The sequence below is a fragment of the Diuraphis noxia genome, unplaced genomic scaffold (genome assembly GCF_037042655.1).
Source record: "Diuraphis noxia isolate RWA-SAM2 unplaced genomic scaffold, SU_Dnox_SAM2 contig0004, whole genome shotgun sequence".
Lineage (NCBI taxonomy): Eukaryota > Metazoa > Arthropoda > Insecta > Hemiptera > Aphididae > Diuraphis > Diuraphis noxia.
In genome coordinates this window covers 56,862,301-56,881,634 of record NW_028301714.1, presented here as the reverse complement: position 1 = coordinate 56,881,634, position 19,334 = coordinate 56,862,301, and the positions used below count along the sequence as shown (strand labels likewise).

Below are 19,334 nucleotides of genomic sequence, written 5' to 3'. Positions count from 1 at the left end.
ATTTATTTTACTTTACTTTCTTTGTTCCATGTTAAAATTGTTTAAACATTTTAGTTAGTGTCAATAAATGTTTTTTTTTTTTTTTTTGTATGTATATATGGTATCTTTTTGTTATTATAATAAATTTAGGATAAATAATTTTAAAAGCAGTGCTTAATTTGTGGGGAGGGGGTTTCGATGAAGAGTCCCTTCTTTTTTTGTGTACTCCTTTAAGTTTGTTGAAACGCAATGCTGGAAACGAAACATTTTATAGTGAATTAGTAAATTTTCAATTTTTCTAATGTAAAATATACTTTGTTTACCTGCGAATAAAAAATTAACTGTAAAAATTCATTATAACTATAAAATTATATAGTTACAAAAAATTGTATTATACAAGATAGTTCACGTATAAATAATATAAACTAATTCATAGTGTATCACAACAAAAATAATATAATTTTCGTTTGATATAATAATTTTATTGTGTTACAAATGTCAATTAGTCAAAAATAAATATTAATAATATAAATTTAATAGACCAAATATTACTAACATATTATAGTTATTATACTGTGTTTATACTTTATACCGTAACGTCCCCAAAAAGGTGCCAGATAAACAATAAGCCACCTAAAGTAAATAGAAATTATTATTGACTTACTATTAAATTATGAAAAAAAAAAATTTTTAAAGTCAAAAACAAAGAGTTATAACATAGTTAAATATATTTATTATAACATAGTTATAAATTTATAATAGTTGTATAACATTTCGTGCATATTCACGTATAATTTCGTGAGTATTAAATTCAAAATAATCGAATAATACTTATTGATGGTGGACGACAGGGAAGAAGTAGTGAAATAATGTTGTACAGAAATATGTAAAGGCAAATTAGTAAATATAAAAAAAAAAACAAAATCAATTAATTAATTTCTAGAGCCAGACATTGTGGATGTAGACGAGATCGTCACCGAGAATGGTTGTCGAGTGTCGACGACATCGAAGTCGGCGACGATGTAAACGTGACCGAAACCTAACCTAACCGAAAGTCATCGAATTTGTCATATACTGGAATACGTTGTTCTTGTATTTGTATTCACGGTTTTGACCATGGATTTTGTCACCTGGTCATCCTATGTCGGTTCGTAAGGAATCTCGGTAGTGCTGCCCATCGTATTTTCTTCAAGCGAGGTCCCCAAAGGATTATTTTTTATTATTTTAATCAATTGAAGATCCCACGTTCGGTAAATTAGTTAATCTAACAAAAACAAATATTATATGGTAGACACAAAGTCGTAAGTCTAAGTTAAATTATAAAAACAATAGAATGTAGTATAATATCTATGGAGACCTTATACTATTATTTCAAAAACTGTTATCGATTTTTGAAATATTTTTTCTACATAACGAAGATTCAATTAAAAGATTAAGTAGTTCCTGAATTTTTTTACAATTTTTATCGTAATTATTTTAAAGATTTTACTTTTATTTATAAGGAAAACATACAATTTTAATACTCCGAAGTGGAATATTATTTTGGGTATATTTTTTTATGTATAGAAATCATATGGACGTATGATATAATCTATAGGTAATTTTTCAAAAATGTTCTATTGTAACGATTTAAATAATTAAAAAATATATATTGCTAAAAACAAAAATAGATTTGAAATGATAAATATTCTTTGGTAAAAAAAATAATCGGCGATTATATTTAGTGTTCTTATGTTTTACACTTTTAAACGTTTTATAAAATGTTTAAAACTGTTTAAAAACCAAATTAATATTATAATGAAAACACTTTGTTTGTTCTCTCATCAAATGGAAATAATATCACTTAATCATTTGACTCACTGGCAGTTTGTTAAACATTAATAATACATTATCCATCAACACTACGGTTGTGTCGTTATTAAGTGTCAACAAAAGTCTAAAATATATCATTATGTTTTGTATAAATAAGTATATGTTAATTAAAAATAATTAATATGTTATCTGAATTCGTAATAACTTTGGCCTATGTATAAAATTAAGTAATAGGCTCTGTTGTATCGTGCTTAATCATAAAAATCATTAATATTAAAAATATTAAAAATATCAACTAGGTTAAGTAAGCATGTATAAAATAATATTTAGTATTAAGACGTATTAGTCAGTAATTTTTAGTAGATAGACATAGGAAAAAAACTAGGTTAAGCAATAATATACTACTAATAGTACAAGAAAAATTTAGGAAGTGTACACTGGTGGTGATCTTGTGACTAGGTCGTTACTAGACAAGTTTTTATTAAAGGTGCTGATTATATTTTTTTTTTTTTGTGTACGTCGCAAGTAATCGACGTAGGTATACGACAAGGCATAAACCCAAAACAATTCTAAAAAGAATAAATAACTATGTAATTCTATTTTAAATGATTGGTGAGATATGTTAAACCAAAAGATAAAATAAAAATAATTTAAACTAGTTTTTATAAAATATGTTTTTAGACCAATTAACAGTTGTTATCTTCATTTAAGATATCGTCGTAAATTGAGTAAATCTGTTTCGTTTTCAAAATTTAAAAAAAAACACTCACTCCGACAATAATAAATAATACAGTGGACGCCACTATTATAACTTATAAGACTCACTTTGAGACCAGCACAAAGTAAGTCTTATAACCGAATGAATCTTATAGGCCAGGGATCTTCAACTTCTTTTATGACGGGCCAAATTTGAGATATGCTTTTGCATCGCTGGTCAACATTTTTCTAGAAATAGTCAGGTTATGAAATTGAGGAATAGATATGAATATATAAGATTTACTTTAAAAAATGTATGTTTATTTATATTATTCTTTTATTTAATTTTTGTAATTTATGATTCAAAATTTGTTTTATTATGATACGAGTAAGTCACCAAGTGAGACGTTTGGGACTGCTCGTTTTTTTAAATATCTTAATAGTATGCATCGAACCTTGTGGTTCCAATTATTAGCGTCTCTTGTAAATATTCGTTACTTAAGTTAGTTCTGTACTTGGATTTAACGTCTCTCATTATCAGATCACGTTTTGGAGCAGTAAAAAAGCTTCGATTTTCGACTTCAGTACCTTGTAAGATCAGAAAGTGAATCTAGTGCTCTAGTACTTTGGTAGGGAGTCAAAAGTAAAAAATTCTCAATATTTTTCTAAATAATCGGGATAAACAAACTAAAAATGAAAGGAAAAACGGGACATTTTGCGCACAATTTTCAACAACTGACAACCAGTTTTCGATTTTGGTTTTTGGTGTAACTTTAAAACAAATGACCATAGATACATGAAATTTTCACCGAATGTTTGTATAAGTATATTCTATCCATCGTGCAATTTTCAATAATTTTCGACTTAAGTTGAACTATTCATAGGTATTTGCAATTTTCGATCATTATTAGTTTTTTAGCGATTTTCTTATTTTGGTGTACCTCTAAAACAAATGACCGCAGATACTTGAAATTTTCACTGAATGTTCATATAGAAATTTTCTATATTTGATTTAATTTTCAAAATATTTAGATTTGTTTTGAGCTGTTTACTGACATTTTAATTTTTCTTTTTAAATCTAAGATTTGAAAATTTTTAATAATCTATAATATATCCTAGACAGATAAATATTCTTCGCTCAGAAAACTTTAATGATTTATTTTTATTTTAGTTAACTTATCATATGCAGGTATTACTTAATATTAATTTATACATTTGTATCAATGTACTTAATAATTTAATTTAATTTACATCTGTACTTTATGTCTGTATACCCTTAGGTAGTGAGTTTACTTATATATATATATATGGGCTATTATAATATTAGTGGTAGGCATATTTGGATGTAGTAAATCCAGATTTCACGGATTATTCAAATCAATTTTGCTGTTCAATATCAAAAACTTATGTATCAATTTATCGTCAAATTTTCATTAAAATAAAATAATTTATTTTACTATACATTAAAAATAATAAATTGTAAGCCTAAATTCACATAAAAGTAAATTCATAAACCTGAATAATACAGGTAATTTGAGTAATCCGGATAAGAATTTGATTCAAATTCAGATATTCGGATTTCATGCCCACCCCTAATTTATATATAAACACTCAAATCTTAGCCATTTATAATTTAAATTAAATAAAAAGTAACATTAATATAGCATAAAAAATTTAAAAATGGTTCAAGTTTAATAAATGCTAGAACCAATTTCGAGTACATCTATTTTATAATTTAGGACAACCATTGTTAAGAACAACTACCCTAAGTATTAATCATTTTTTTTTAACTGAGAAACTGCTCATTCAAATTATAAAGTGCACTAACATTTCCAAAAAAAAAAAAAAATATTTAAATGACAGTGAAATGGTTGGTCTCATTTGGAAAACAGAACAGAAATGTATATTGCCATAGCCCACAGAACATACCTAGGTGGTAAAATAAAATAGTCTATTAGTTTATTAAAAATTTCAAAAATTAGAATTTGAATATTTATCATTACAGGAAGAATGAGGGAGAACAAGCTTGGTGAATTACCATGTATAACATTTTAAACTTACTTTTACAACAACCTTCACACAAATTACAATATTATTTTAATAAATACATTGATCATGAACTCTTAATGATACACAATTATATTATTGAACTAATTTACAACGCAACTAGTGTAATCACAACAGTGTAATGTGTAAGTCTCTGCTTTCACATAAAAGTATTAATTTGATTTAATGTTAGTAAAAATTGTTTCTCTCTTAAATTTGTTTGGATTATAATAGTTGTAAAATATTATAAATTTTACAATGAATTATGGTAGAAGCAGTACAATGTACAAATATCCAGGGAAATTTTCATAATTAATCTGAAATATTCTGAATCATTAAATTACAATAGTAAAGTACAGAAAAATAATTATAATTTTCTCTCCTTAAAGAAATAAAAATAAATCATACATAGTTTCAATAACTTGAATATCAAGATCAACTTATGTATTTTTCAAGTTTTATACCTTGAATATAATTTAAAAACACTTCAAGAGACAAGAAAAAAATTTGAAGTTTAAGTTATTGAGACTCAAATGCAATTTAATATATCTTACATTGCAATTAGTTATTTATATGAATCAACCTTAAATTACAATTGAAAATGTATTTACAATATATTTTGAGAGGTATAATGCTAAAATGCTAATACATAAAAAAATCATTTGTAATATGAAATAATGACATACACTATCTAAAAATTTGTGAACACAAGCTAGTAATATGACAAATTTCTAGTAGATCAAAATGTGATCATAAACACTCAAACGCTGATGACACAACTTAGAATATACAACATATTGATCTCAGACCATTTGTTATAATAATATAAAAAAAATATATACAGCAATAATACCTAAATACCACTTATATTCGTAATATGGATAATGTTACAATATTAATTATTAATTTCAAGTTGTAAACCTTAACTAGTTTAACAATTTATATACTACCAACAATAGACAAATACTATCCATGTGTCTATTCACCGAGAAGTAATGTTTGAGTAATCATATGCCTCTTTTCATCATACACAAAATTGTTATTTTTAAACAATTTACTTTCAAAGAATGGCCTTAAGTCGTGAATATCTATTTGTTTTACCTGTAAAAATATATTGAAAAACTTTAAGTTCGTTCTTAAGGAGAGAATGTTATAAAACACAATATTAAATTACTAACTCTGTCTTTGAAATCTTTTTCGTGTATTTCAATGGTGTTAACTGTGACACCATGTATACCTCTAATGTAAGCCAACTGATCAGTCGCCATTTGATGTAATATAAAGTACAAAAGCTCCGTGGTATCTTTCTTGAACGATAAGTATTTTTGAAATGTCTACAAAATTTTGATACATGTTAAATAGTTAGTTCAGTTTTTTGTCTTATAAGTACATTAGTCATTAAAATCAATTACTTTTCTCATCGTTTTCATGACACTGTATTTTTGGGTTTCGATAAATGACTCTAACATTATACGAATAGCCATGTTGACGTCATCTTCTTGAACATAGTCTCTTAAATGCATTTTAGCATTGGCTTCTGCCATACGAATCATACTTTCAATATGTCGGACTGTAATGGGTAAACTTCCTGTCATCTATATTAAACACATATGAATAGGTTCAAATACTTGTGAAGCTCAGGTTTTTCTTTACTTTTTTTAGTATAAACATAAATAGGTATTGTAATCTCATTCGATTAGATTAATTTAAGTTTATTTTTATAGTAAATCTTGAAATAGTTCATAGGATCAAAAAATGTTAATACGAAAAGTATGGTTGGATGGTTTTACAGTAGAAATTGTACCATAGCACTTTTGTCATAAGATTTGTTAAAACAAATATATTTAGGGATCACTGTTGTACTTACCATAGACTCTTGTCTCAGTTGGCTATACATTTTAGCTACTTTGTCTTGGTCCATACGATGAAGTTTTGGATGAATATTTTGTTTAGAATAGACAATATACTTTTTCAACAAATCTTGAGGTATTGGTTCCAAATCGGAAGTAGAAAATGGATTTCTCAATTCACATTCTTTATCCTTACTTAAAGGATGGTTACGCATGTGTGACTGCACCACAAATGTTGCAAGCTGATTGTCTTTAACTTGGTCAACTTCATCACGAACAACACACAAAATGTCAAACCTTGACATAATAGGTTCTGATAAATTAACCTAAATATTGGAATCAGTTGTTAGTTTATTTTGATCAATTAAGTTAATTTATACAAAGGGGTAAAGTAGCTAAAAGCAGCAGCAGTTTTTACCACACCACTGCTAATTCAAACTCGGTTACTAATGGGAACTTTCTTTAGAAAGGTGATTGTCTAGGGCAAGGGTTGGCAAGTCATTTTTAATGGAGTCCGAAAAACAACAAGTAAATGAGATTCAGAGGAAAAAATTCTTATATTTTTATAATAGTAGACAAAAAATAATGTTAAGGTATGATGGCGGTTTAGTTTTCTGTATTCTGGGATCCAAATGTAAACCTAAGCCACCTCGCCTCCTAAAACCAAACACCACATCAAAAACCCTGAGGGTTACTGCAGTTGTTAACACAATAGAAACATGGTATTTAGAAGCCCAATAACTAGTTGATAATCGTAGCTTAGAATAACTTAGCTGAAGGAAGACGTAACAACTGTTCTAAGTAATTAATAAAGTGTTGTTCTCATCACTTAATAATATATGTTAATAATCATAACCATATCTCAATACTTAGAAAGGAGTAAATAACCAGTTGAAAATTCTACCAAACTAGACCTTCAAGCTTACTTCTTGAGCACTTCCATACGAAAATAAATTCAAACCTACATTTTCAGAAAAAGTCATTGCCGGGTCATAGCGTCCACCAATTGGATTAGCTGCCGCCATAACAGAACATCTAGCTTGTAATGAGGTCACAATACCAGCTTTAGATATAGAAATACTTTGTTGTTCCATAGCCTCATGAATTGAAGTTCTATCTTGATCATTCATCTAAAAATAGATTATGATTATATTATTTATAGTCAACCATGATGTTTTTATTTACTTGCTTTTACATACCTTATCAAATTCATCAATAATACAGACACCTTGATCAGCTAATACTAAAGCTCCTGCTTCTAATGTCCATTCCCTAGTCTGATGATCACGTTTGACATAAGCTGTAAGACCAACAGCAGAAGCACCTTGGCCAGTAGTAAAAACGGCACGTGGAGCTATTTTTTCAATGTATTTTAAAAATTGGGATTTTGCTGTTCCAGGATCACCACACAACAGTATATTTATATCTCCACGAAGTTTATGTTTGTCACCTATTCAAAACATTAAATCCATTATTTTAATAAACAAATAAAATAATATAAAATATTCAGCTAAGTGTTAAATTTTAAATTTATTACAATTTGCATAACCTAAATCAGTGGCATAACAAATTTGAAAATTTTCAGAGGCAAGTCTAATATTCCATCTACCCACTCACTCAAAACCAGATAAATATGTTTACTGTAATATTTGTAACTACTTATCATATCCAATACTAACAATATTACTATAAACTAATGGCCTTTGTTGCCAAAGTTGTAAATAATCAATAAAAAAAAAAAAAATATCTTACTTTATACTAAATAATACTCATTGGCCACCCACCACCCCTGGTAAAATCAAAGGTCACCTCTCTATTACTTTTTTGCCGTGCCACAGAGCCAAACTTTTGTGAAAAACATGAATTTATTTTATTGTATTTAACCCTGTAAATCTTTTATTATACAAGCAGTAATAGTGTAATTTATACTATACTGAATAAGTTAATTATTCATTACAATCATATTTAAATTCTTAATTATAAGCTTTGATTTAGAATTAATAATTGTGATGAGTAGTTTAAGAAACAACTCATTAATTATCACACAGAAAAGGATTATTTATAAAATTAAAATAAATATGTAGGTATATTAAATTTCAGAAGATTTTAAATTAGAATTAGAACAAAAAATATAAAACCACCAGTAAATTGTTTAGTTTATAGAGATAAAATAATTGAATAATGAATATATTTAATGATTTCAATAATATTACAATAAAAAATATAAGTAATAAGTTTATATAGACATTTTTAATTCAAATTAAACAAACCTGGATTTTTCGGTTCTCCACCAAACAATGCTAATGCCAAACTTTTTTTGATATAATCATGGCCATAAATCGACGGAGCGATAGATGCTGCAATACGTTCACCAATTTTATGTTCTTTAGCCAATTTCAATATTTGTGAAACATCTTCATCAGTAAGAGACTCAACTATATGTTTATTGTCTTTTATAATTAAATAATTTGCCATAATAACAGTAGCAAATACTGGAAATCCATTGCCCGTATTTAAAGATCCATCATAACTGTTTGAATATATTCCAGTTACATCTATTTCATCACCAGGTTTGCATTGATCACACAAATCAGCTAAGAGAATACACTCTTTACTACGTGGTATACGACCTGGTGGTATACTGCCTGGAGACTCTTGTATGGTTATCTTTTGGTAATTACGATATAAAGTTTGTTCCATGTTAACCTAATTCAAAATTGAATGTTAATACAAAACAATAAACTAAGACTATAACATACTAACTTACCATAAATGGACCAGTACTTTGACATTCAGGACATGAACCTGGCTTAATTTCTTCACTTTGTGACTGAGTAAATGGCCCAAGTACATGACCACATTTGGAACAATCATATTTAATAATACTAAGTTGAGGAAACACACCCGTAGTTGATGTTACAACACCACGAGTTCTAACCAACTGATTCAAATGAATTTTTCTAAAAATACATTTAAAATTAGCAGTTGTCCTAAAATTAATTAATTTTTATTTTTTATCAATTACTTAAAAGTGCGAATTTCTTCAATAAGTGGTAAATCTGTGATTCTTACAAATATTTCAGCAGTAACTCTACCGTATTGAGGATACATGGATAAAACCAAGTCTTTGGCTACATCGTTGAATATACTTATCATTTCTAAAGGTGCTTCTGGCAAAAAAAGGGCTAGTGTATGTTGTTTATTGGCTAAATTGGTAAATTCTACTTCCAAGCTACATAAATTACTCTCACACATCCTTCTGATTTTATCTTTGTATAGATATGTACCACTGGAAGTGACATCATTACGCAAAAAATTTTTGAAACGGTTTGCAATTTCAGTCTTAGGACCTAACATGGATACCCACTCAGAAACTGTATGTCCTTTAGTATCTTGTAAATTCTCAATAGACTCTATCATCTAGGGAAAAAATGAAAAATAAAATATGCACAAAAAAAGTATATGACATTCATACTTCTTCATCTTCATCATCATCAACAATGAAACCAGTTGCTGCTCTTTCAGCCATTCGTCTTTTTTTTCTTGATGCCTCATCATCGTCATGTTCATCTTAAAAAAACATAACATTAAATCATAATAAAATCTATTATAGGAGTGTTATGAAAGTACAAACCATAAAGTATGTCATCAGCATCCCTTCGACCAGTTCCTTCTTCTCGGTCACGTCTTTGTAACTCCCTTTCGGCTGCAGCTCTTGCTCCAGGACTCATGTAATCATAATCGTCTTCATCCAATTCGTCACCATCGTAGCGATCAAGAGCCGGTATTGGACGATAATCCCTGTTAGATAAATTGATCAATTAATTTGACCATAAATTATAAGAAAGCTGTGACCTTACCGTTCCAAGTTATCGCCAAAAAGTTCTTCTCCATCTTCCTCCTCCGGGTCATCAAACTGACTTAAACTTAGTACATCACCTTCACTTAACACTTCGTCCTCGAAATTACGTACCGGCGATGTATCACCATCACCCCCGAGGTCCTCAAAAGGTTCAGGACTGCTGGTATCTCTCTACAAGTCGAGACAAAACACAACGATTATAGTAACGAGGCTATTACAATAATATAATATTTATACGATAAATAAACTGTACTCACGGCAGACATTTTACAACAGTAGATTCCAAATACTCGTCACAAAAAAACAGCCAGTCGTAAAATATAAAAAATATTTAATTAGAGTTGCGGCCTTGTTGCACGACTCATCAATCATGTAAATGGATAGTGGATTGGATACAAAATATATACAATGCCAGTCGTCCAAACCTCCGATAAACAAATAACAATTGAAATGGCGGGAAACGTTCAATCATATTATGTTAGATACGTAATTCATAAACTATTGTCACTATGTTCAGTTGGTGAATGTGATAACTATTTTATTTTATTTTTATAAAATAAAATATTTTAGTTTTATTTCCTCCATGACTTCTCCGCAATAACTGCTCTTGCTCACTCACTCTATTCTCTATAGACTATAGTCTATATTAGTATATTGACGACAATCTTTAAGGCTGTAAGCCATGAGGACTTGGATGGGCTGGTGGTGAGCACGAATTTAGATATACAGGTTGCCAAACGAGAGCTTATAGGGTGAAGACCGAAGACGGAAGTTTCCAAAATCCAGAATGACTTAGGATCATTTGAGATGTGATCCTGGAGACAGTGGAGACGTATGCAAAAAATAAGCTGAATGGAAAGAAAAATTAACCAAGATGTACTAGAAACAGTCGACGAGAAACGTTCATTAATGGATTTGATTAAGAAAAGATGATGGAAAATGGTAAGGCATGCATTAAAGCACCCTGCTGAAGAACTGCACAGTAAAATACTAGAGGGGATGATCGAAGGAAAACGAGTGCTTGAGCGACGTCCCAACACTTTTATAGAAAAAATCAAAAAATATGCAAAAAGTTAAATACATCTGTTTAAATATGATAATAACTTAACGTATACCTACGTGTCTTATATTATAAATTGAAAAAAGTTAAGCTGTTACAATAGATACTTTAACCAGGGAAACTAATCAGTTAATAGTTAGATATATATAACATAAACATACTAATTTAATTTAAAAGTTGCAAACAATGTTAATTTTATAACAAGCTAATGCTAGTCTTTGAATTTAGGATGTATAAAAATATAGGTATAGATGTATCTATAAAGTAGTATTTACTATTTTTTAGTACCTTGGTATTTATTTTCTATCTATCTTTTATATCTAATATCTATATAAAAAAAAATGGATTTCTGTCTGTGTCTGTTTGTGCCGGACTGATTGCGATGAAATTTGGTACAGAGCAGTGGCGTACCTGTGAACCATTTTTTTTTTTTGGGGGGGGGGGGGGGGGGTTAATTCCACAATCGCTTATGGTTATAAATCATAATATAATCTGAAACTGTATTATAAATTATTGTTAAATACTTAAAACATGAATCATATACTACATTGATAAGTGATATCAAATACGATTTTAATCAGTGAAAATTAAAAATATTTATTATTTACATTCTCGAGGGGAGGGCAAATGCTCCTGTTGCCCCCCCCCTAGGTACGCCACTGGTACAGAAATCTATGGGCAGAATAATAGGCTATAAGTTAAAAAGAGATAGGCCCGACCTCGGGAGGTGGTCAAACAGACATTTGGTAATTTACGATGGAAATTTTAGTTTATTTATAAATGGTTACTTATTATTATTATTATATGTGCAATCCTGAATTAACTGTGCACTTTGTAGTCCGTAAAAAATGCTACTTCTTATATGTGATTTTTGTATTTTGGGCAGAAGATAGGCTAAGTTAAAAAGTGATAAGTCCCAAATATCATTCAATCGAATATTTAAAATTGTCAGACTTTTCTCGATAAAACCAAAAAAATTACATAAAGATAAACTAAATTAAATATCGTAAGATATACGGATATTTTAACCGTTATCTATCTATATAAAAATATACTGCTAGTATAATCACAGGAAACAAAATTAAAACACGATTTGAGACATATAAGTGGTAGGATTTTTAATGGGCATGATGTGCAGGGATTCAGCTTGTATTATATGAATAAAAATTATTACAAACCATAATATAAATATATTATATGTTGAACGTAATCATTTGTCGTTGATAGATGGCGCTGTAAATATCATGTACAAATTAACGATGAAAGATCAAACACGTTTTAAGAATGACTGATCTGGTCCGCGGGAAATCACGGCGTTGCCTGTTACAAAATAAAATATAAATAATAATGTTAGGATGTAATTATAATAATTTGAATTCAATTTAGCGGTAACCATCTAATAAAGCAATTACATTAGCTTAATATGGAGAACGAGAACACACAACACACCCTGGATTAAGAAAGACGGACGGATAAATACAGCTGGTGAGAGAGAGTTAGGTAGTGAGAGAAGAATTTTTAATTCCAACCATGTGAAATAAACACATTTCAGCACACGGTCTTTATTACCTACAACATTTCCGCGAAGTCGTATAAAACGAAATTCATATTTTAAACAAAAGTAAATCGTAAATCAAAATATAATATTAATTAAAAAAATTAATTTAATTATTATTATTGTTGTTGTTGTATACACATATTTTTTCATGTTAAAGTACCTAAATTTAATTATTATAATTACAGCGCTGCGAACTGGAACAAAACCAAAAATGCACGTTCCTAGCGGGGAATTATTAGTAGTCTTAGACAACACTATAGTATCACTAGTATCAGTAGTATTTATGTATAACAATAAGTCAAGAACACTATATAATAAAGTCACATGAGTATAATTCCACTAGGTAAATGCTTAATTTATATTGTGTCATTCAGTTAAAACGTCAATATTAAATATCAATAATAATATGTAGGTATATAGATGGTTAATTAAAAAAAAAATGATCCAATTCTATCTACCCTTCTATTTTAAATAGCATGTATTTAAGTTGTGTTTCACATTTTAAGGGCACTCAATATTTGAGTAATACCTACATATAGAAGTAAAGTATAACCGTACTGCAGGGGTCTTCAATTTGTGGTTCACCTTGTTGTTATTTCAGGCCCACGAACACGTTTTAACCGTAGCACGTATTTCTAAGTAAGTTTCTTAATACGTTTTAATGTTTTATAATTATTCAATACATATTTTTATTACGAATGCGGCCAACGAGAATTAAAAAAAATTATAGGTGTCCCGCTGCCTTAAAATAGGCTGCGATTTAGTACAAAAATATTATCTTAATAAGAATGTAGGAAACTGCGTGATCACTGATTTTAAAGAATCTGTTATGTGTGATTAGCGACTACAGTGGGGGAGAAGATATCTTTCAAAAGTTCATATACATTTTTGTAACTTTCGTAAAAATTACTGAAGAAATAGAATGGGACAATATTGTCAAGCATCGGAAATTTGAAAGAGATGAATCTAACCTAACTAAACATTTGAAATTGAATATATTATAATAACATTTATAACCTATATGTTATTAGGTATTGGTATTACTAAATAGTAAATATTGTTAATGCAAAAACCAGAATTGTATAATTCCTGTAATAACTACTCTTACGCGTCTTACTTAAAAAGTATACCGTTTTATATAATATTGTCTAGTTCACACCATTAATACAAAAAACCAGTTAACTATTTTTAATTAATTCGGAAAAAAATCTATAACATTCGTTAGCTAAATAATTTTATATATTTTATCTATTTTTAAAAACTAGCTGGTTATACATGACGTTTTTTATTCAATAATTTTGTTTATTTATAAAATAATCAGGTACTGTTTATAGGTTACTTTTAATAGTTACTTAAAGATTACTTTTTACTTTTTATAGTTACTTATCGTAAGAGAAATTTACTGTAGGCAATTTTATTATTATATAAATAATTTAAAAATAAATTAAGAAATGTTAGGAAAAAACAACTAAAATCCTTTAACATTAATATAGGTCTAAAAAAATATCGATCAGTATAATATATGCTCATCAAGTGTTCTAGTTTGATTTTATAAAATAATAAAATTTAAAAATGAATGCCATACTTTTTGATACATTTTTCATGTGGTTTAAATTTATGCTAATCCGCTGCAGAAATCTGAACAGAAGTATAAGTATAAACTTAGTATAAATAGGTACATGTACAACAGCTGGTATTATAGGTGTTTACCTAGTGGCTAGCAGGTAATAACTACCAATAATTTATGAAAATCGATCGCTCTCAACTATAGATCTTAAATAACGACAGCCCGCTTAACTATAATTTGATATTTTAATCTTTTAATTTTGGTCAAACAATGCGTTTAAAAAGAGAAACATAAAACTAGTAAGTAAAACCTGTACATTGTGTTATGACAGTGATGTACTATTTAGTTACACAAAGTATTTAAAATAGATATAATATATGTATGATATAAATGGATTGTGCCCACTGCAGGACGTGTTAAAGAAATAAGAAACCGTTACGACGGTTGGTTCTTCGGTTATTATTTCTATACTGAGTATACATAAAGGTTCCTACGAAATAGCAAATATATAATAATATAATGAATAAAAGTATAAATTATATTATTATTATTACGAACGAGAGATTATCCCATAAAAAAAGTGTCAATAACAAAAGCAGTACTGCTGCAAACATTTATTATTATTATATACATCCGGCGATTCCAGTTTATATTGTTCTTATACGAAAAAAAATTCTTAAACATGTATGGAAATCGTACACGAAACGAAACGAATATAATGTTACAATTACCATTAGAATATAATGGGGGAGACAATAAAAAATATATATACGACGAGTATGAAAGATGAAACACGATTCAACGGCAGAAACGCATCATGAATAATATTATTTTATTATGACGAAACAACAATAATATTGTGCACGAAATGGAACGTCTTCGTCAACCCGAACTGAACAGATATTATCTAGAACTAAAATATATTTTAAACACACACTCGCACGGTACGATGTTATAGTATTATGTTATTCAGTGTTATATATATATATATACATATATTATATTTGTACCTGCAGCTATAATATTCCTCCAAGGTTTTTTTTGTTTTTCGAGTAAGACTCACACAAAAGCTAAAACTTTTTTTGAATTTACGATAAGTGTACGTACGTGCACTTAATTTTAGTGCGTAGATAATATTATATAGATAATAAATACAATATACATGGTATTACGCACCGCCGCCGTGCGAGCGAAACAATGTGAAATGATTTCCGGAAATAACGTGTTTTGATCGCGTAAACTGTAATATTATAATTTTTAATGTAACAGTGCCGAATTATATATTATAAATAGGTATAGGTACCGATATTTCGTCTCGTTTTCGCTCACGTAAGTATACACGCTCTTGTTACCACGTACCACGATCGTTAAGTAATTTTGATTTAATCAGCCATAATTTTTGAATAAAGATTCTGCTATATGTTTTTAAGTATCTATTATTACAGACATACTGTTTTATTCCTTGTTTTATTTGTTCATAAAAAAACGCAGATAAATGTTTTTAAACCGTACAGTTGATCAATAGAGGAACTTGACCGTCACCAATGCGTATAAGAGATTAATAACTTGTCGTAAAAAACTAAAATTGTCAAAAACGAATCAACTTTTAATATTATTGTTATTACTTAGTTTATTCAAATTGAATGATTCAACGGAAAAGGAAACAACGTAGGGACGCGGGTCCAGTGCGTATGAGAATTCCTTCACAGTTTCTTTGCCCATTACGTACCTATTCCAAATGACTGTCAGAAACACATTGAACAATTAGAGACTTGTATTTTTTGTCATCCTTTTGCCACTTTTCCAAATCTACCTTTTGAATTGAACTAGGCTCATTTTCGATAAGGCAGGCTCTTACTCCAAATTCTTCAAGAAGTGTTTCTACTCTAACTTTCCAACTTGGAAAATTAGTTCCAGAAAATTAAGTTATTCCATATCTGTCATCAGTTCTCTTAGTCATGTCTGAGCCCATAAACTGTCGTTATATTCTATGAATGACAAAATAAAAATAACACCTTAAGACATATTGTGTTTATTAAGATATAAACCAAAAACAGTAACAATTTGCACACACACACAGTGGCTTATAAAAACGAACATGGTTAGGCCGTTAAGCTCATTTGGTTATAGCAGGTATGTACAGTAAAGTAAACAAGATTAAAAATGATAACACTATAACAGTAAGGTGATAACGATTTACAACAATTAATCCAAAAATTTTAAATGTTTAGTTATTTTTATTTTAAAAATTTGGAAGTTGCACCAACACAAAAAAACATATGTGTGATTTTGTCAGTAATCAGAAAAAAAACTAATTTTAACTCAATTATTTTTTCCATAGATTTTAGAGTTTAATATAATTATATTCTATGTTAACTTTATTAACGTTCTTAACGCCCACTTGACTTTTTGAGTTAATGACTATTGAATCTTAGTTGATTTTTTTCACTAAATTGCTCAACTTTAAACCGGTTTTTACTGCTTATTTTAGTACGAATGTTTATTTAATTAGAACAATTTTGGAATGTTTTCAGCTCGTAACAATCGTACACTTCAGCCATAACCGATTTCATGTATTACATAGTTTAAACAATTCTGATGCGATTCTGTGGCGGTATAAAATAATATCATACAATTTTTTTATATCTACCCTCTGGACTATTATATACGCGCTACCGCAATAGTAAAGGTATAGTTATAATAGGTACATGTATATAACTTTCAAGTCTCAATAATTCTCTCTGGCCATGGTCGATAATACGCGTATATTTATACAAGGGGTGTTGGTATAAGGAAGATATGACGGTTTGACATTGAAGTTGAAATCAAATTTAAATAGTTAGATCTTCCGATCTTTGTGATAACACCATGCAGACATTGTGGTATAGTACATGTGTCATCATTGTATATTGACACCCCGATAACGCCACTTAAAACACTACAAATATTAGTTATGTTTAGTAGTGAAATATATAATATTATTTGATAGGTACCTATATATAATATTATCGCAGCTGAAGTGCAGGATTTTCGTTTGGGAGAGGCTCTCTCATATTATCTCGTCAGTCCTCATATATTATATATCTTATGTAAACATATTTTTTATATATATATTTTCGTGTGTGTGTGCGTGTAACTATGTACATAGAACGAAGCGTCACTGCAAATATCGATATTTTTCGTTTGACAAATCGTGTACACAAATAATAATATAGGTAAATGTAGTGTGTGGATACAAGCGAGGTTGGGATTCTTTACAATAATATTATACTGCTGCAGTAGTGTTATTATTATGAATATTGTGATACACAGTATAAGCTGTCCCGAATATTTTACACGGTGATTTATCCAACCATTCTCACCCCTTGCAGATCTCCTTATATCCTAATGCATTTATTCAATTATATACATAAGTATTACTATACTTACGGCGCTGTTAAGACACCACATTTTTTTTGTGATTTTTGACCACGCATAAGTGGAAGGTAGTTTATGTATCTAATTCTCGATATCAGATTACCTATCGTTTTGAATGTATTCATCAATCCGTCAGATTATGTATAAGAAAGATATTTTTAATTTAATAATCCATATAAGAGGACGCTACACAGACATTTGTTGTCTCCGTCTTACAAGTGCTCATCAAAGCATTTATTAACGCTTAGATGATCACGTTTAACTTCGTTAGTTTAAAAAATTATAATGAAACTTGATAGTAAGTACATTAACCATGTTGATACGAGGGTTTTACGATAATTAGATTTTTTTAGCATGTTTTGCGTTTACAATATAGCATAAATTAAATATGCTCATAACTCACTTAAAAACTAAATATATAATATTAAAAAACCCTAATACAAACACAAACACAGGTAAATATTATTCTTACCATCAAGTTTCATAATAGTGACCTAGCTATTATTCACTGGAATTTGTAGACTAACAAAGTTAAACGTGATCTACTGAACGTACCTACTCATTATTGGTATGTTATACACACTATAGTTAAACGGAGATAACAATGTCCGTGTAGCATCCTCTTAAAATCAAAACTATTCAAAAAACAAAAATATTTTTTATGATTCTAATTATATCTATTAGGTTATAAACCTGGCTCTCCCATTTAATTACTTATATGCATTTATTCAAATTCTGAATTTTTAAATGTTTAAATACATCATATACATAAGAAAATAAGTCCAGATTATTATAAGTAGTACCTACATTAATTTTTTTTATACAGTTAAAGTAAGATATAGAATAGATAATGAACAGTATTAGTAAATTGTTAAAAAAGAATTGCTATTAAAAACTGGAGGCAGGCGGTAAATTTGGAATAAAAATATAATACATGTAATTTTAATATTATAATAGATCACATAATATTATGATACTTTCGTCTTTTACCATGTTATATACGATTTTATGGGAAGTCGTATACATATTATTTTTTTTATTATACTGTATGTATTATATAGTTAGAAAATTATACACACTCAAACTTAGCGTTGTTCGTCCTAGATCGGAATTGGAGTGCACCAAGTACATATAAGTAATTTATACAATATTATATAAAATGAACTGCACGCAAGTATACGTACTGCATTGCTGTGCAATACACTAATATGTACCTTCATATACCTCCATTCGCCGTAGCACCATCAGCAGAGCTATATATACATGCCTAACCTAATCGTATTTAGTAATTCGTCGTGGGTGGGGGTTGGGGGCGAAGAAGCACGGGCCGCGTGTTTTGGGCGGCGCGTGGTTGTAAGGTGGCGGGTGGGAGGGGATGCTTCGCGCGTGTGCGGCCCGCATAATGTACCCACGACGTGTTTCTGCAACGCCGCCGCCGCTCGTCCAGGAGAAGAGGACACGCGAAGCGCGACAGAAACTTAGGGAAC

The 19,334-nt window shown here is 29.1% G+C and overlaps 1 protein-coding gene across 1 annotated transcript; it reads right to left on the bottom strand.

Annotated features, from left to right (window-relative positions):
- Positions 1-4,424: 4,424 nt before the first annotated feature.
- Positions 4,425-10,682, bottom strand: Mcm2 (DNA replication licensing factor Mcm2). Its single transcript, XM_089226421.1, has 13 exons — positions 10,503-10,682; positions 10,244-10,416; positions 10,018-10,184; positions 9,859-9,953; positions 9,409-9,803; positions 9,151-9,343; positions 8,654-9,089; positions 7,583-7,833; positions 7,349-7,513; positions 6,401-6,709; positions 5,946-6,128; positions 5,712-5,867; positions 4,425-5,634 (listed from the first exon to the last, which is right to left on the bottom strand). The coding sequence occupies exons 1-13, from the start codon at positions 10,509-10,511 to the stop codon at positions 5,512-5,514; spliced, it is 2,655 nt and encodes an 884-aa protein (XP_089082547.1). The 5' UTR covers positions 10,512-10,682; the 3' UTR covers positions 4,425-5,511.
- Positions 10,683-19,334: the final 8,652 nt, after the last annotated feature.